The sequence below is a fragment of the Neovison vison genome, chromosome 3 (assembly GCF_020171115.1).
Source record: "Neovison vison isolate M4711 chromosome 3, ASM_NN_V1, whole genome shotgun sequence".
Taxonomy (NCBI): domain Eukaryota; kingdom Metazoa; phylum Chordata; class Mammalia; order Carnivora; family Mustelidae; genus Neogale; species Neogale vison.
Window position 1 is genome coordinate 71994314 of NC_058093.1, and position 20171 is coordinate 72014484.

At 39.8% G+C, this 20171-nt stretch overlaps 1 protein-coding gene across 3 annotated transcripts in view; it reads right to left on the bottom strand.

The window, feature by feature from the left end:
- The window catches only part of LNPK (lunapark, ER junction formation factor), an 83323-nt gene extending 76163 nt beyond the window's left edge, over positions 1-7160 (bottom strand). The window contains exons 1-2 of one of the 3 annotated variants that reach the window (XM_044242387.1): positions 7030-7160; positions 321-413 (exon numbers count right to left, since the gene is read on the bottom strand). In XM_044242387.1, the coding sequence (XP_044098322.1) occupies positions 321-413; positions 7030-7160 (224 nt within the window). Of the gene's footprint in view, positions 1-320; positions 414-6325; positions 6341-7029 lie in introns of those variants that run through there. The other 2 variants (XM_044242385.1, XM_044242386.1) reach the window with 2 other exon arrangements.
- Between the last annotated feature and the right edge of the window lie 13011 nt (positions 7161-20171).

The following is a 20171-nucleotide window of genomic DNA, read 5'->3' on the forward strand; positions in this document are numbered from 1 at the left end:
GGGTGTGGTGAAAAAATAATGAATAATGTTTTTCTGAAAATAAATAAATTGGAAAAATAAATAAATAAAAATAAAAATATTTAAAAAAAAATAATAATCCACAAGTCAAAGTGAAATAATCATGTTAAACAGTCATTAAGATACCTATATTGCAAGTAGAACTATTAAAGTCCAAATATACAACTAATTCATCAGAGAAGAAAATTAAATAGAATTAGGGGTAATATCAAGCTCTACTCAAGGCTATAGCACAAAGGAGACTTTACAAGTAGGTTTATATGACACTTTATATTAGACTAAGAATTGGATGTAAAGAAAACTTACCCTCCATCGAGAAAATAATCCACCCATCTTTTATGTGTAGAAGATGAGCACAGTGATAAATATCATCAATTGTCCAAAGGAATTCACAACTAGAAATAAAGCAAGTATTTAAAAAATTTAAGTTAAACACACACTATACCCACTCTAAAATTTAGATGTTGCAATACTGCCTAAAAATACTATACAATATTAATTTCTTTGAACTCCGTTTATGTGGAAGTTTAGTTCAGATAGTTTGGGGATAAAATCTACCCTTCAAGAAATCCCTTATTCCATGCCAGGACACATTTAAAAGTGAAAATATAGCTGAAAAGGCTCTTAAAAAGGCAAGGCATTTTAGGAGTGTATATTCATACACTTTGCAACTTGCTGTTCATTAAAGTAAGGCCCCTCGTGAGTGGGGAAAAATAAATAAATAAATAAAATAGGTCCCCTAACGTTGTAAGAAAAGTTTTACCATACTACTTTCATTCTACATTCTTAGATACAACGTTTCCATCATTCAGCTGTCTCCCAACTAAACTAGTTACTTGGAATTAGGGGTATCTTACAATGTTTAGAATAATGTTATTTTACAAGTAATAACAGAAAGCCCATGGATTCTGTCTAAGAAAATAAAGGTTACAAGACTACTAGTGAGCTTGAGCAAATCATTTAATGCTTTTGAGCTTTAATTTTCTTTTCTGTAAATTAGACTTAATATACCAGCACTTCTCACAGGATAGCCTTCATTATTACCATTTTACAGATAAGAAAATTAAGTGAAAAGACATTCAGCGATTGGCTCAGAAGTAACAGGATTCAAAGCTACTATCTTCAGGGAAACCTGGAGGGCTCAGTGGGTTGAGCATCCAACTCTCTATTTCAGCCGGGTCATGATCTCAGGGTGTGAGATGGAGCTCTGAGTTGGGCTCTGTGCTGGTTATGGAGCCTGCCTGGGATTCTGTCTCTTCCTCTCCCTCTGTCATTCTCTCTCTAATTAAAAAAAAAAAAAAAAAAGGAGACAAACAAAAACCACACAAACTACCCTATCTTCAGACTTCCAGTCTGTTCACTACTGATCCAATACTCAAACATTTCTCTCTGAAATTGTGTCTAAGTTGGGGCAGCTGAGTGGATCAGTTGGTTAGGTGTCTGCCTTCAGCTCAGGTCACAATCCCAGAGTCCTGGCATTGAGGCCCACGTTGGGCTTCCTGCTCTGTGAGACCCTGCTTCTCCCTCTGCCTGCCACTCCCCCTACTTGTACTCTCTCTCTGTGTCAAATAAATAAATAAAATCTTTTTTAAAAATTGTGTTTAAGTCCCTAAAGCCAGTTGACTTTCATGTGAGCTAGCTGTGTATCTTTGTCCTTCTTATAATCATTTTTCTATGACTCTGAAATGTATTACAATATTACCATGTGAATGAAAATGTATCAGCCATCTTAGATTCTAAATCAACTTACCAGCCCATAATTATGGATCTTTTTTTATTCTTTTATATAGAAATAGTGAAAGTATACTTTCAAATTTACATATTTTTACCAGAAATAGATACTCTCAGTGTATAAAACTACTTCATTTCACACACAAAAGAAGTTACGCCATAATTCTCAGGTTTTTTAAGACCATTAATGTAATAAAAAATGACACCAGTACCAAGGAAATACATTCACTCTGCAACACTCTTTACAGATTAGAATTAGCATAAGGCATACCAATCTTGGACTTTCCTGGTTAGAGAAATAACAAAGATCCTAATTACAAATACTTCCACTTTACAAAGTGATTTCTAGGACCAGAAATAGCTATAAAATGTCCTAAAAAGTTTTGGTGTTTATAAACAAATGTTACAAGTCACATTTAAATTGCAACCTAAGAACTATTAATCCTTCAATATTAACTCAGTATTCAAATTTCTAAAATGCAGTGGTAGGAAATCCAGAAACTTTAATGAATAGAAGTATAAATCTCTCAGTTGAAACATTAAATAGATCTTAAAACCTTCTTAAGATGCTAAAAATACTCACCAAGAAAGGTGACTGGTTTGGGGGCAATTTATATGAACCATTGAACTTGGTACTTTAAAAGTATATAGTGGGTATTATAGAGGGCACGGCTTGCATGGAGCACTGGGTGTGGTGAAAAAATAATGAATAATGTTTTTCTGAAAATAAATAAATTGGAAAAAAAAGTATATAGTGTTTGGGAACTAATTGTATGGTAACTAGCACAGTGTTTTATACATAACTGACCTACACATTTTGGTTTGTAACAGTTATATGCCTCCGAGTTAAGGTTATACATATTAAAAATTGGAATTTTTAATATTTAAAGGTAATAACAGGGGTGCCTGGCTGGTTTAGTCAATAGAGCATGGGACTCTTGATCTTGGGGTCATAGGTTCAAGCCCCATGTTGGGGGTACAGTTCACTAAAAAATAAATAAATATTTTTTTTAAAACAAATTTAAAAAAAGTAATGACAACAGTAAAGATACCAGTTAAATATTTGATAAATACTTTATCTCTGGTATGCCCTAAAACAAATGCTTTACATGAATTTTATTATTTAGATACCATTATCATCCCATTTTATAAATGTCAGAAACTGAGGCTAGGGAAATAAAGAAATTTGCTTCCAAAAATACTAAGTAGCATAGCCAGACACAGGGTTTTAGTTGTGGCTTTTTATGAAGCAAATAGTTATTCTCAATAACATAAAATCAAAATTAAAGTTTGCTTTGTATAAATTAGATTGGAATATTTATATATCAAATACATGAAAGCACCTCTGACATTCTCAAATCACTGGTAAACAGAGCTACTGAAGTGGAAAGTAAGTTATAAACACAAGAGACAGTGTTGGTACAGTGTATCATGTGGCCCAACTCCTCATTTGATTAAATCTGAATGCTTAAATCTGCATGGAAGAGAAGCTAAATGATTTGTCAAGTCATTTTGGCAGCTAGCACCAGCAAGGGGCAGAATTGGTACTGAAAGTCTGCAAGTACTGCCTTTACTTGTTTACTGCACATCACTTTTTAAGTGTAATATGAAATATTGCATAATATTGCAATTAATACCAACCTTGACATCAATTATTTGCTTGGAGAATTGTTTTGATGTTAATGACTCAAACTATGGCTTAGTCTTTAAGATCCCTGAAGCAGAGTATTATGCTTTATGATTTGTCCTCTAAAACAACATTAGGGTAAATAGTCATTAAATGCCTATCCATGCTTTCAGGTTCATAATCAAAGAATGAGTTAACCCTCATTGTTCCAGCAATTTTCCTAAAATTCCAAATTCCTGTATTTATTAAAGAAGCTGATTTGCTATAATACTCATGTAATGGTAGTACTTTCCAACAGATATGAAACATAACACTCAGTCTTTCTATATAGCTTTAATTTCATACCTCTTCTATTTTCAAACACTTTTTCCCTCCTTGCCACACAAACATCTTACCTCCAATTCCTGTGGCCCATTACTTACTATGAAACCTTGGGCAAATAAGTTACTTAACCTCTCAGTTACTCAGTATCTTCAGGAAAAGAGGGGTAGTTAAGGACACTCTTAAATTTTGAAAGGCTGAAATGATGACATAATGCATTTGAAAGTATTTACAGCAGTGCCCAACATATAACTAATTTCTCAAAACAAATTGTTTTTACTGCTGTGGTCATTGCCTTTTCCTAGTCCATCTCTTCCAACACACGCAAGATATATGGGAAGCAAATAACTAGCATTTCTTTCTGAAGCATAAATCAATGTTTGCCCTTGAGTGGACAGATTGCTCAGTCTCAAATGGCTTATCCCCAAGAACTCTTCCACGAATATGTAGTCTCTTTTCACTCTGATATCACAATGGCATCTGACATGACTTTAAGAGCTGGATACATCTAATGTGTTTTTCAATAAATAATAATACCCACTATATTATTTCAATGTGTCCTATTAACTGATATTCACACTCAGGTTTGGGCATCAGAATTTAAAATCTTGGGTCATGTTGTTCTTAAATTTTCAGCTCACTTCAAATCATATTAAAATAATGGAGGGGCACCTGGATAGCACAGTTGGTTGAGCATCTGACTCTTGGTTTGGCTGGGGTTGTGATCTCAAGGTCGTGGGGCTCTGTGAAAGGTGCAGAGTCTGCTTAAGATTCTCTCTCCCTCTGCTCCTCACCTCCCCTGCCACACCCCACTCTCTCTCTAAAATAAATAAGTCTTTATAAGAAATAAAATAATGGAGTAAAAAAGGTCTAAATCAAAATATGGCTCAGATGCATACTAACAATGTGATCTGAGGTAAATTAAACTCTCTAACCTCAGTTTCTACATTTACATAGTGGCGAAAATATCTACACTTCACAGAACTGTTGTGTGAATAAAATGAAATTAAATATCACTTGGCACAGTGTCCAACAAGTAGTGAGCACATAATAAATCTTAGCCATTATTATCATTATTTATCAGGAAGCACATGTAGTACAGACAATACTCCTCACACAGAACCTTTCTAACTTCTTATAAAGTACCTATTTGGGGGACACCTGGGTGGCTCAGTCATTAAGTGTCTGCCTTCAGCTCAGGTCATGATCCCAGAGGCCTGGGATCCAGCCCCAGGTCAGGCTCCCTGCTCAGCCAAAAGCCTGCTTCTCCCTCTCTCACTCCCCCTACCTGTTTTCCCTCTCTGTCAAATAAATAAAATCTTAAAAAAAAAAAAAGTACCTATTTTCATAATTTTAAAGTTGGAAAAATAAATTACAGTTTTTATTTTTTTTTTAAAGATTTTATTTATTTATTTGACAGAGAGAAATCACAAGTAGATGGAGAGGCAGGCAGAGAGAGAGAGAAGCAGGCTTCCTGCTGAGCAGAGAGCCCGATGCGGGCCTCGATCCCAGGACCCTGAGATCATGACCTGAGCCGAAGGCAGTGGCTTAACCCACTGAGCCACCCAGGCGCCCTACAGTTTTTATTTTAATGGAAATTGTATTCATGTGCTCTAGTATATAAAAAAATATATATACTCTGCATATTCTTCCATTAAAACCGCAAATAAAGTTAACTTTTATGTTTATCAAGTTCCAAACCTAAGTGCAAAGTACTCAGTCACCATCAACAGTGCCTCTCTATTGTACTATTCAAGATTAAGTGATTTGTTCTAGAACTCTCTCAATTATTCTAACTGAAAAGCAATTCTGAAATATCCTAAATCACCATATTTATTGATCAAAAATAAAATTACTGAAAAGAAGTACACCTCTAAAAGCACTTTTATTATACGCTGATTTACCATGGTCTTCATGGTAAGTTGATGTCCACTCTGAACTAAACACTACCAAAAATGCCTATTTAAGTAGAAAGATCTGGATATTAAATCATGTCTGGTTCATAGCCATATAACTTCTTAGATTCTCTATCAAGTTAAAAATACATAAACACCGTAAATTTTTTAAGAGCGGTGAGCTAATCTTAACAGGTGACAGAGAAACTTAACATTCTAATTTTAAATGCACCACTCTTGTTTTTAAAAACGTGTTCAAAATCAACTTCCTCCTGAAATGGAACTATGGGGGCTGCTGAGAACAAGAGATTATCGCTCCCTGCCATTCCCTGCCAGTTTGAACACATGCCTGAAGCCAAGCTTACTCACATGCACACACACTGCTGTTGAACAGGGTCAGTTATATTCATGGTGACACCCAGGCCAAAGAGATAGGAGAAAACAATTGACATAAACCAGACGCCAACTGGGAAAAGCGGAACATGGAAAACCCCGTGAGTCACGGGTTTTACTACCATGAGGGCACCATCAGCAAAACTGAGTTCACTAATACCAACTCTCTCAATCGTCATACACAATATTAAAGAATAACCAACTCTCTCAATCGTCATACACAATATTAAAGAACTAAACTATTCTTTAAAGATTTTTATTTTTAAGTAATCTCTACATCCAATGCGGCCCGAACTCACAACCCCCACCCCCAACCCCCATCAAGAGTCCCATACTCCACCAAGCGAGCCAGCCATCAATTAAACTACTGATGTAGTTCAGATCTGCTCTTCTCCTCGGGACGAGCCTGTGACACCTACGCAACCTCGCCCTTTCCTCCACCCCTTACACCGCCCACCTTCCCTCAAATAAGGACAACCGCAGCAGACAGGCTTCTCTAAGCACCACGTAGTCCACGCCCACATGCCTGGGCCGAGCAGCATGACACTGACAGTTTTCCGTCTCTCCCGACCCGTCCAATTCCTGGCGCCTCCGCACAACTCAGACAAAAAGAGATGGACAAAATACTCCAAGCGACAGCTTAGCGTTGAACCTTCTGACCCTTCGTCTCGACATAGGTGGGCCAAAGAGCCGATGCTCAGCTCAACCGATTCACCCCGCGGTCTCTCTGACAACAAGGCTGGGAAACTACCTCCCCGTTGCGGGAGGTGGGGGCGGGTGGTGGCCAAAAGGGTTCTCTATTACTCCAGAGTCATCCCTGGCACTTTGCTGGGAAATCAAGGGGAGCAGGAGGCGACGTTGGTCAGCGCGCAGCCCGGCGGGAGTCGCTCTAGCAGCCGCCGCAGAGCTCTCAGGCCACTCGGAATGGGGCGGGGGCGCCCGGGAGAGGCAATCAGGGAAACCGGAGCTATCTCCCCGAGAAGAGCTCAGCGCGCTCCCCCCACTGCCGAGCCCTCCCAACTGCCCTCATTTTGAACGTTTTACCTGCAAGAAGCGGGCAAAGCCCGGCGCTTGCGTCCACGTCTGCCAGCTTCGGCGGCCACCGCGCAGCCTGCCTCCAAAGCAGGCAGCAGCCGCCACCGACAGAGCGATGGGCCCGGCCAACTCCTTCCCATCAAACCCCGCGCTCCCGCCGCGGGCCAATCGGCGCCACGACCAGCGCGCGCCGCTCCCCGGTCACGTGACGGTGACCGGGGCGGGCAGTTGGGGCGGGCCAGTCGGGCGGTTGGCCGGAGGGCGCTTGTCCCTCTGGCTTCCGCGGCTAAGTAGGGTGCTCATCGTCGCGTCTCGGGGGTGTATACTGCCATTTATTATGAGTCTTACCACAACTGTTACTTCTTTTCCTCTGCCTCCTCTTATTCTTTGCAAGCCTGTTCTCCCAACTCTCGCTGGAGAAAGACAACCCCGAAACTGATCCTGGTGGTCCTAGACCGCGGGGAGAGAAACGAGTGGGGTTGAGGATGGAGATGGGTGCGTCTGGCAAGGACTCCTCCTTAAAGGATCCCACGATCCGCGGTCATGCAGCCGGCCGCAGAGCTTCTAAGCCGCACAGCTTAGAAGAGGCCGGTTCCCAAACAAAACGATGGAGAAAATTCAGCCTAGACTCCAGAAGTGCTTGAGGCTTTAATCACTCGTGGACGTCAAAAAGGGTCATTTGATGACAGGACGCTTACCTCACCCGTGTGTGGTAAGCTTCAAATGCCAGATGATGATGATTTCAAACCCTTGGATAACATAAGCCGAGTTTACTATCCTAAAACTCTGAACTCAAGAATACGTCCTTCACAGGTCGTGATCCGTGGGCCCACGAATAAACCACCCAGGCTGCATTCACTCCAGATTTGAAACATTGGCTAGAGAGCGTTCGATTTCCTAGTCACCTGGAAGTGAAAAGTCTAAATAACAAAGATCTTGAACCACACAAGGTAAACAGTGAAGAAGGGTTGAAAAGCAAGCAAAAGCTTTGGTCATGGTTTACCTCTGGGACATGGTTTAACCCTTTGTGTCAACATTTTTCATGGGGTTTTTCTATTTTGTTTATTTACCTACATGTTTTTAAATTTTCCATAGTTTTTGAAGAGTGGCATTGTTTTCATGTGCTACATGTAAACTTTGGCAAAGCAACCAGGTAAGGTGAAGTAAGAAATTGAGCATAGGATTTTTTTTTTAAGATTTTATTTATTTATTTGACAGACAAAGATCACAAGTAGGCAGAGAGGCAGAGGGTGTGGGGGAAGCAGGCTCCCTGCCAAGCAGAGAGCCCCATGTGGGGCTCCATCCCAGGACCCTGAGATCATGACCCCAGGTGAAGGCAGAGGCTTTAACCCACTGAGCCACCCGGGCACCCCCCCCCTTTTTTTTTAAAGATTTAAGAAATTGAGCATAGGATCTAATTGGTAAAAATAATATATTATACTGGGAGCTACCAGATAATTCACTCTGGAGCTGTTTATCCTCACTGTTAAATCTTTAGTTACAGCTTGTAAGCTTGAAAGGATGAAGGGCGGGGGGGGGGCAAAGTTTACTTCTTGTGCACTCTGAGTCAGGTATTTTACAAATCTAGAGGAAAATAGGAAAACATTTCATCTATTTCAGTATGAAAATTTAACCATTCATTTTTCATCCTTTGCTATTTCAAAGCATATTTTTAAAAGGCCTGTGCTGTTAATGCAAATATATCTCCTCACCTCAGGAGTATCCTTTTCTAAGAGAACAGGGAAGAAATATTTTCTACTTGCTAGTGATTTGTTCTCTAGTTTTAACTGAGCCATCATGGTCTGTTATAAAGGGGGAAAGAAACAGGGTGGGGGAAACAAAGAAGAACTAGCCAGGTGCCAGATATCCCAAAAACCTAATCCTGAGACAAAATTCCTAGGTAATTGCTCCAGAAGAGGAGAGACCAGTCCTGAGAAGGGGAAGGTGAGATGTATTGAATCAGTAGCACTTTAAATCAAACAACTTTTTAGGTATCATTTTTCAGATGGGGAAATTGAATAGAAATATGTATATTGTTGAAAGTAACACTATATGTCTGCCTCCTTTATATTAAACACTTTGTCAGGCAGTGAGAGAACACCAAATATTGAGGACAAAATCCTGTGTTAAGTGTAAGGATGCAGAGATAAATAACAGAGCTGCCCTAAAGCAGCTAACACTAGCGAGAGAAACCTTCAAGAAAACAAACCAAAAAATACAGGGTAAATAAGTACTATGATAGAGGCAAATGTTCAAGAGAGTGAAAAATGAGAAAGCAGCAGCAGCCAGAGAGGATATGGAAAACCAATGAAGGTGGTGCTTCAGCTGAGTCCAGATATTAAAGAATTATTCCCTACTAATCCTAAAACTGTCCTGGGATAGATTCTAAGAAAGTGAAATCAGGAAAACACCAGAAGGGGCACCCAGGTGGCTCAGTCGTTAGGCGTCTGCCTTGGATTCAGGTCGTGGTCCCAGGGTCACAGGATCTAGCCCTGCATCAGGCTCCCTGCTCAGCGGAAAGCCTGCTTCTCCCTCTCCCATTCTGCCTGCTTGTGTTCCCACTCTTGGCTGTGTCTCTGTTAAATAATAAATAAAATATTTTTAAAAAAGGAAAACAGAGAAGATAAGAAAGGAAACAAACTGCTCTAGTTAAAGGAATGCTAAAAGGCCTAATTCAACAAATAAGTAAACCACACTTATTTAAAGGAATAAATGAAAATTGCAAGACATATGTGCTATGAGAGCTTATAAGAGGGTCATTCATTGAACTGGTCAGAAACATTAGGGAAAAATTCCTTGAGGAAGTCATACTGGATTGGAGATCTGAAGGATGAGATACTGAAAAAATGAAGAAAAGGAAACAGAGAACATCATGTCTAAAGACCTTTCGTCAGGGAAGAACACTGCAAGCCTGAGAGACTGAAAGCCCAATGCTGCCAGCACAGAGAATCACACAGAGTGTTACGGTATGAAACCGGATACCAGATCTTGCCGACATACTGAGACAGTTCATCTTTTTCTTGAGAAACAGAGAAGGGAATTAACCTGAACAGATTTGTGTTTTGAAAAGCTCATTCCAACTGCAATGGGGGAATATGAACAGGGCCAATTAGGGTCTATGGGTGGTAGTTAGTGTTGGTAGTATTTCAAATGGATTGGGGTGGGCACAAGGAGATAAAGACAAGTGGAGAAAATGGAACAATTTAGGAAGTAAAATAGAAGATTTGAAGATGGAATTAAATATGGTGGGTGATGTGGAAATATTGGGGTTAGGAGCAAATGGTCAAGAAAGAATTCTTGAGGGGCGCCTGGGTGGCTCAGTTCTTAAAGTGTCTGCCTTCAGCTCGGGTTGCGATCCCAGGGTCCTGAGATTGAGCCCTGCTTCGGGCTCCCTGCTTGGCAGGAAGCCTGATTCACCCTCTCCCAGTCCCCCTGCTTGTGTTCTTGCTGTGTCTCTGTCAAATAAAATCTTTTTTTTTTTTTTTAAGAATTTTTGAGACATCTTTGGTGCAAAAAGGTGGTTTTATTAAAGCACAGGGACAGGACCCATGGTCAGAATGAGTTGGTGGGAGGTCATGAGGGGTAGCTGGTTACAAACTTTCAAGTTGAGAGGGAGTTAGGGACAGTACAAGCTGTCAAGGTATTTTGGAAATAAGGTTTCCAGGACCCTGAGGGGGTTATTTATTGTTAGGAAAAGGTCATTTATTACTGTTATAACTCAGTCATGAGACTCTTCAGATGAGTATCAGTGGGGCCTTATTCTTGGAGTATGATTGCTAATATATATGTTGAGGGGTAGAGATAAAGGATGTTTCCAAAGGAATCTCTGTATGTTAAAAGTATATATACTCATAGGATCCTGCGGGGTCAGCCTAAGATTGCCTTTTGCCCTTAGCAAAGTGTCAACATTGAGGCAGGTGAGCTCTCAGAGGAAGGTTACTCTGCCTGTTTTAAGGACTTGTCAGTGGGCTGTACAGAAATTTAATCTTTCTGCTTTTGTTACCCACATCAGTGAAGTGGACTGGGGATTATTTTTTTTATTTTAAAATTTTTTATTATGCTATGTTAGTCATCATACAGTATGTCATTAGTTTTTTATGTACTTTTCCCAGATTCATTGTTTACATATTGCTCCATGCAATACGTGCCCTCCTTAATACCCATACCCAGGCCAACCCATCCCCTTATCCCCTCCCCTTTAAAACCCTCAGTTTAGTTTCTCAGAGTCCACGTCTTTTATGGTTTCATTTCTCCTTCTGATTTCCCTCCTTTCACTTTTCCTTTCCATTTTCCTAATGTCCTCCATGCTATTCCTTATGTTCCACAAGTAAGTGAAACCATATGATAATTTACTTTCTCTGCTTGACTTGTTTCACTCAACATAATCTCCTCCAGTCCCATCCATGTTGATACAAAAGTTGGATACATCCTTTCTGATGGCTGGTCCATTGTGTGTATGGACCACTTCTTCTTTATCCATTTGTCTGTTGAAGGGCATCTCGGCTCTTTCCACAGTATGGCTATTGTGGATATTGCTGCTATGAACATTGGGGTACATGTGGCCCTTCTTTTCACTACATCTGTATCTTTGGGGTAAATACCCAGTAGAGCAATTGTTGGGTCGTAGGGTAGCTCTGTTTTTAATTTTTTAAGGAAACCCCACACTGTTTTCTAAAGTGGCTGCACCAACTTACATTTCCACCAACGGTATAAGAGGGTTACCCTTTGTTAATTTTAGCCATTCTAATTGGTATAAGATGGTATCTCAACGTGGTTTTAATTTGAATCTCCCTGATATCTACAGCCATATCACACTGAATGCGCCGGATCTCATCTGATCTCAGGAGCTAAGCGGGGTTGAGCCTGGTTAGTACTTGGATGGACTGGGGGTTAAAGGAGAGGAAGGAGTCTGAGATGATGGGATCTCTGCTAGGCATGGTGGGTTGATAATAATGCTATCACTGAGATACGGGAAATACTGGAAGAGAGTTGGGTTTGAGGGAAGATGGTGATTTCATTTTGAACTTGTTGAGTTTAAGATGTTTTTGTGACTTCAAGGAGAGAGATGACATGTAAATAGATCTATTGTCCAGCACTGAGAAGTCTGGGCTAGAGGAAAATATATATATATTTTACAGTTTGGAATCTTTCCTTTTCAACAAGGTACTTATTTTTTCAAAATGTAAAAAAAAAAAAATACTATTTATTATAAATAAATATTTTGTTTGTAAATACACTATGGAAAACAAAATAAAAGGTAGAAGTCTTTAAAGCTATTTCCCAGAATTCTCTGTGAGTCACCTGGGCCTTGGCTTAAAAAACAAATTCTCAGGCCCCTTCCCTGGAGATTCTAATTCTACATGTCTGGTATGGAGCCCAGAAATTTGGATTTCTAACAAGTGTCTCTGGTGACTCTTCTTATCAGGAAGTTTTTCTGGGTAATGGTAGTCAGTGCCAGAGGTCACCTACATAAGAGTTATCAAGGCACTTAATAAAATAAAGTGGGCACTCTTGGGGCACCTGGGTGACTCAGTCAGTTAAGCATCTGCCTTCGGCTCAGGTCATGATCCCGGGGTCCTAGGATCAAGTTCCGCATCAGGCTCCCTGCAGAGCAGCAAGTCAGCTTCTCCCTCTCACTCTCCCCCTGCTTGTGTTCCCTCTCTCTCTGTATGTCTTCCTGTCAAATAAATAAATAAAATCTAAAATAATAATAAATAAAATTAAATTTAAAAGGACTCTTGGGCCTGAGGTAGAAGGGATGAGAGGAATGGAAAGAGGGAAATTAAACTACAGTACCATGTGGTCTAAGATCTCACCCACTGTCTCTGACAGAGATGTCCTAGGATCTCCACCAGACGGTTCAGAGAGAAGCTGGATTCTTCACTGGGTGATGCATATGCAGACAGGAAAGACACAGCAGGAGAGCTCTTAGCCCAGGCTTCCTGCTGTGTCCGTGTCTACCAAAATGGCACTCCACTAACTCTGATGATGTCTCTCTGTCTCTCTATTTATTTATTTTAAATTTTAGAGGTGCCTGGGAGGCTCAGTCTATTAAGCATCTGGCTTCGGCTCAATTCATGATCCCAGGGTCCTGGGATGGAGATGGAACCCCCCACATCAGGCTCCCAGTCAGCGGAGTCTGCTTATCCCTCTCCCTCTGCCCCTCACTCCCACCCAGGCCTTCTCTCTTTCTCTCAAATAAATGAAACCTATTTAGTTATAATAATTTATAGTTATTATTTATTTGAGAGAGAGCAAGTCGGGAGAATGGCAGAGGGAGACAGAGAATCTCAAACAGATTATGAGCTGAGCAGGGGACCCAATGCAAGTCTCCATCTCACGACCCAGAGATCATGACCTGAGTCAAAGTCAAGAGTCAGATGCTCAACCACCTGAGCCACCCAGGTGCCACACTGCTCTCTTTCTCCACCAGTCCCACCAAGCCTCATACTCCCTGTCTTGCCCCATCCCCAATCTTCTTCAGAGTTACAATGCATATATTCCTCCCAATTCAGGAGTTTTTTAAGCTAATCTGGACAGAACTAGAAGGAAAATAGAGTCAAATGCTATGTTTCACTCTTGACAAAGCTTTTTTTATCCTTGAGAACCTACTTCAGAAGTGCTTCTGTTTTTAAAGACTAAATTGTTTGTGCTCTCTGTAGTCTTACTGTAACAACTCTAAGTCTCTATGAGGCACTGTAGATGCTTATAACCAGAAGAATCAGGAAGTGTGGGGAAGAAAGAAGATTGGATATTTTTTTGTGATGGAAATTTGGCAAACAAGGAAAAGTTCATAAAAAAGAAGTGTACTACTTGAAACTATAACCCAAACACTCATGTGACCCCGCAGGGTCAAAAAGCAAAACACTGCCAACACCCCGTAAGGACCCAGTGTACCTCTTCCCTTATAACCCCCAAATGCCCAGAGATAACCACTCACATGATGATTAGCCTATTTACTTTCTGCTTTTCTTCACATTCTTTCTTCCTAATTACTCATTTTTTTAAAGATTTTTATTTATTTATTTGACAGAGAGAGATCACAAGTAGGCAGAGAGGCAGGCAGGGGGCAGAATGGGGGAAGCAGGCTCCCCACTGAGCAGAGAGCCTGATTTGGGTCCTTATCCCAGGACCCTGAGATCATGACCTGAGCTAAAGGCAGAGAGGCTTAACCCACTGAGCCACCCAGGTACTCCCCTAATTACTCATTCTTAAAAATATAGCTTATCCTTGTTTTTGAACTCCTGTGTAAATAGAATCAAAGAGTATTTCTCATGTCTTGAATTGTTTTGGTCAAGGTTATGTCTTTAAGTTTCACCCATGTACATGTATCTATTAGTTGATTCATTTTTGTTGCTGTAGGTTACTATACTACATGGAAATATCATAATTTACTCATCTATTCTACTCTTGATGGGTTTAGGCTATTTCCAGCTTTGGGCTATTATGAACAATGCTGGTGTGTGTGTGTGTGTGTGTGTGTGTTTATCCTAGAACATAAAAACACAGATTTCTATAGAATCTTTACCTCGGTATGGAATTCCTGATTCATAGGGCCACTTTGAAAGGCTATGCTAAATAAATTTTACCAGTTTATATAACCAACAGTGACATTAAAACATTTATTTTGCTCCCTCTCCTCAACACTTGAATTGTCCAACATTTTAATTTTTGCTAATTGAATGGATATGTAATACCTACTTATTGAACTACTGGTTTGCATTTCCCTTACTTTAATGAAGAATAGCTTATTTTTATATAAGCACTGCCCCATTTCTCAGGTGTTTTCCCATTTTTATATTGGGTTATTTGTCTTATTAATTTCTATTAATTGATTACAGAAGATGGAAATAAGTCTTTGGTTGATTACATGTGTTAGGAATATTTTTTTCCATTCTGACTTACCTTTTCACTCTCTTAATAATGTCTTTTGATGAAAAATTCTTAGTGGAATCAAATTTATCACTCTTTTCCTTTATGAGCAATGGTGCCTGTATCCTGTTTAAGAGATCTTTTCCTACTCTAAGGTCATTAAGATAGCCTCTTCTGTTGTCTTCTAAAATTGTATTGTTTTGCTTTTAAAATTTAGTTCTAAGCAAGCCTACAGTTAACTTTTTTATTAATGGTGAAAGGACAGCACCTTTTGTCTCCCTACCCCTACCCACAACCTCAGTGTGGAAAATTAAACCAGCACCACTTACTGACAGGTGGTCCTCTGTACCTTACCCTGCAGTGCTATCTTGGTCATAAACCAAGTAAGTAATCATATATGTGTGGATTTGTTTCTGACCTTGATATTCTGTTCCATGAGGTATATTTTCCTTTTTATATATTCCTGGATTTGGTGTGCTAATATTTTGTTTAAGATTGGGGAGACTCTCATACTTTGTCTAAGGACTGAAAAAAGAGGAAAAACTGAAGATAAAGTCAGAGGAAAAGAATTGTTGCTGTGATGAACACGACAAGGATGCCCACTCTCACCACTCTTATTCAACATAGTATTAGAAGTCCTAGCAACAGCAATCAGACAAAAAAGAGAAATAAAACGTATCCAAATTGTCAATGAAGAAGTCAAACTCTCTCTCTTCGCAGATGACATGATTCTTTATATGGAAAACCCAAAAGACTCCACCCCCAAACTACTAGAACTCGTACAACAATTCAGTAACATGGCAGAATACAAAGTCAATGTACAGAAATCAATGGCTTTCTTATACACTAACAATGAAAATACAGAAGGGAAAATTAGAGAATCGATTCCATTTCCTATAGCACCAAGAACCATAAGATACTTGGGAATAAACCTAACCAAAGAGGTAAAGGATCCGTACTTGAACTACAGAACACTAATGAAAGAAATTGAAGAAGATACAAAAAGATGGAAGACCATTGCATGCTCTTGGATTGGAAGAATAAACATTGTTAAAATGTCTATACTGCCTAGAGCAATCTACACTTTTAATGCCATTCCGATCAAAATTCCCTCGTATTTTTCAAAGAGCTGGAGCAAATAATCCTAAAATTTGTATGGAATCAGAAGAGACCCTGAACTGCTAAGGAAATGTTGAAAAACAAAAATAAAACTGGGGGCATCACGTTAACTGATTTCAAGCTTTACTACAAAGCTGTGATCACCAAGACAGCATGGTACTGGCATAAAAACAGACACATAGACCAGTGGAACAGAGTAGAGAGCCCAGATATGGACCCTCAACTCTATGGGCAAATAATCTTTGACAAAACGGGAAAAAATATACAGTGGAAAAAAGACAGTCTCTTCAATAAATTGTGCTGGGAAAACTGGACAGCTATATGTAGAAGAATAAAACTCGACCATTCTCTTACACCATACACAAATATAAATGCAAAATGGATAAAAGACCTTAACGTGAGACAGGAATCCATCAGAATCTTAGAGGAGAACATAGGCAGTAACCTCTTTGATATCAGCCATAGCAACTTCTTTCAAGATATGTCTCCAGGGTGGGAGGTTGGGGTACCAGGTGGTGGGTATTATAGAGGGCACAGCTTGCATGGAGCACTGGGTGTGGTGAAAAAATAATGAATACTGTTTTTCTGAAAATAAATAAATTGGAAAAAAAAAAAAAGATATGTCTCCAAAGGCAAAAGAAATAAAAGCGAAGATGAACTTTTGGGACTTCATCAAGATCAAAAGCTTCTGCACAGCAAAGGAAACAGTCAACAAAACAAAGAGACAACACACGAAATGGGAGAAGATATTTGCAAATGACAGTACAGACAAAGGGTTGATATCCAGGATCTATAAAGAACTCCTCAAACTCAACACACACAAAACAGACAATCATATCAAAAAATGGGCAGAAGATTTGAACAGACACTTCTCCAATGAGACATACCAATGGCTATCAGACACATGAAAAAATGTTCATCATCACTAGCCATCAGGAAGATTCAAATTAAAACTACATTGAGATATCACCTTACACCAGTTAGAATGGCCAAAATTAGCAAGACCAGAAACAACATGTGTTGGAGAGGATGTGGAGAAAGGGGAACCCTTTTACACTGTTGGTGGGAATGCAAGTTGGTGCAGCCTCTTTGGAGAACAGTGTGGAGATTCCTCAAGAAATTAAAGAGAGCGGGCGCCTGGGTGGCTCAGTGGGTTAAGCCGCTGCCTTCGGCTCAGGTCATGATCTCAGGATCCTGGGATCGAGTCCCACATCGGGCTCTCTGCTCAGCAGGGAGCCTGCTTCCTCCTCTTTCTCTCTGCCTGCCTCTCTGCCTACTTGTAATCTCTCTCTGTCAAATAAATAAATAAAATCTTAAAAAAAAAAAAGAAAAAAAGAAATTAAAGAGAGCTTCCCTATGACCCTGCAATTGCACTACTGGGTATTTACCCCAAAGATACAGAGGTAGTGAAAAGAAGGGCCATCTGTACCCCAATGTTTATAGCAGCAATGGCCAGGTCGCCAAACTGTGGAAAGAACCAAGATGCCCTTCAACGGATGAATGGATAAGGAAGATATCCATATACACTATGGAGTATTATGCCTCCATCAGAAAGGACGAATACCCAACTTTTGTAGCAACATGGACGGGACTGGAAGAGATTATGCTGAGTGAAATAAGTCAAGCAGAGAGAGTCAATTATCATATGGTTTCCCTTATTTGTGGAGCATGACAAAAAGCATGGAGAACATGGGGAGTTAGAGAGAAGAGGGTTGGGGTAAATTGGAAGGCGAGGTGAATCATAAGAGACTATGGACTCTGAAAAACAATCTGAGAGATTTGAAGTAATGGGGGCGGGGTGGGAGGTCGGGGTACTAGGTGGTGGGTATTATAGAGGTCACGGATTGCATGGAGCACTGGGTGTGGTGAAAAAATAATGATACTGTTATGCTGAAAATAAATAAATGAAAAAAATACATTATATGTTAATTTTTAAAAAAAGACTACAAAAAAAAAAAAAAAAACCACATTGAGATACCACCTTACACCAGTTAGAATGGCCAAAATTAGCAAGACAGGAAACAACGCGTGTTGGAGAGGATGTAGAGAAAGTGGAACCCTCCTACACTGTTGGTGGGAATGCAAGTTGGTGCAGCCAATTTGGAGAACAGTGTGGAGATTCCTCAAGAAATTAAAGAGAGCTTCCCTATGACCCTGCAATTGCACTACTGGGTATTTACCCCAAAGATACAGATGTAGTGAAAAGAAGGGCCACCAGTATCCCAACGTTTATAGCAGCAATGGTCATGGTCGCCAAACTGGAAAGAACCAAGATGCCCTTTAATGGATGAATGGATAAGGAAGATGTGGTCCATATACACTATGGAGTGTTATGCCTCCATCAGAAAGGATGAATACCCAACTTTTGTAGCAACATGGACAGGACTGGAAGAGATTATGCTGAGTGAAATAAGTCAAGCAGAGAGAGTCAATTATCATATGGTTTCACTTATTTGTGGAGCATAACAAATAACATGGAGGACAAGGGGAGATGGAGAGGAGAAGGGAGTTGAGGGAAATTGGAAGGGGAGGTGAACCATGAGAGACTATGGACTCTGAAAAACAGTCTGAGGGGTTTGAAGTGGGGGGGGTAGGAGGTTGGGGTACCAGGTGGTGGGTATTATAGAGGGCACGGCTTGCATGGAGCACTGGGTATGGTGAAAAAATAATGAATAATGATTTTCTGAAATAAATTGGAAAAAAAAAAGAAATAAAAATTTTTAAAAAAGAGAATTGTTGCTGTGAGACACAAACCAGTAGATGAGAAAGAATGAAATTGATCTGTAATGTTTCATTCTGGTAATGTCCTTCTTTGGGTTTGACCATAAAAGTTACACTAATTAGCCTCATAAAATGAATTGGGAGATATATTTTTTCCCTTCAAATGTCATTTTTATTAATTTATTCTTTTTATCTTTGGAATCAGATTATCAAGAACCCCCCCTATCTCATTTAGATTTTTATAAAACTTTCTTTAGTTGTGTGTATTAATTTCAGGAGCAATAATATCCTTCCACATAAGCCTTTCCTTCCTGGAATATTGCATAACTCTATATTTGTTCAGGTGTCTTTATACATTCTCCAAAAAAATTGTCATTTTCATCATATAGGTCTCATACTTTATGGTAGGCAGAATTCCAGATATCCCTGCAAGATTACCATCCCCTGGTTAGTCAGTAAAACACTAATCCAGGTACTGCTGTAAAAGACATTTATGGATATAATTAAAGTTATAAATTATCCTGAATTGTGGCGCCTGGCTGCCTCAGTTGGTAGAGCATCTGACTCTTGATTTCTGAGTCTTAAGTTCAAGCCCCACATTGGGTGTAGAGATTACTTAAAAAAAAATTATCCTGGGGGCGCCTGGGTGGCTCAGTGGGTTAAGCTGCTGCCTTAGGCTCAGGTCATGATCTCAGGGTCCTGGGATCGAGTCCTGCATCGGGCTCTCTGCTCGGCAGGGAGCCTGCTTCCTCCTCTCTCTCTGCCTGCCTCTCTGCCTACTTGTGATCTCTATCTGTCAAATAAATAAATAAAATCTTTAAAAAAAATTATCCTGAATAATCTAGGTGGACCCAATTTAACCACTTGAGCCCTTGAAAAGAGAAATTTCTCAAGCTGGAGTCAGTGAGTTTTGGCAGAAAAGGAAAACTAAGTCAAAAGATGAGGTAGAAAAAAAAAAAAAAGATGAGGTAGAAGAGGAGGTCAGAGATTCAGAGCATAAGAAGGACTTGACCCATTGTGGTTAACTTTGCAAATGGAGGAAAAGGAGCACAAACCCAGGAATGTAGGCAGGTTCTAGCATCTGAGAATGTCTCCTGACTGACAGCTGGCAAGCAAACTGAAACTCAGTCATACAACTGCACGGAAGTGAATTCTGTCAACAACCTAAATGAACCTAGAAACAAATCTCCCTTGAATCTCCCGAAAGGTACACAACTTGCTGATACCTTGATTTCAACCTGGTAAAACGCAAAGCAGAGAGCCAGCTGAGTCACTAGACTTGTGACTTACAGAACAGTGAGAGAATAAATGAATGTTTAGATTCTAGAGTTGTGTTAATGTTTTATGGCATCAAAAGAAAGCTAATTCATACCTTTCTTTTTAAAATTTTTTATTATTATGTTCAATTAGCCTTTGGAGACATGTCTTGAAAGAAGCAA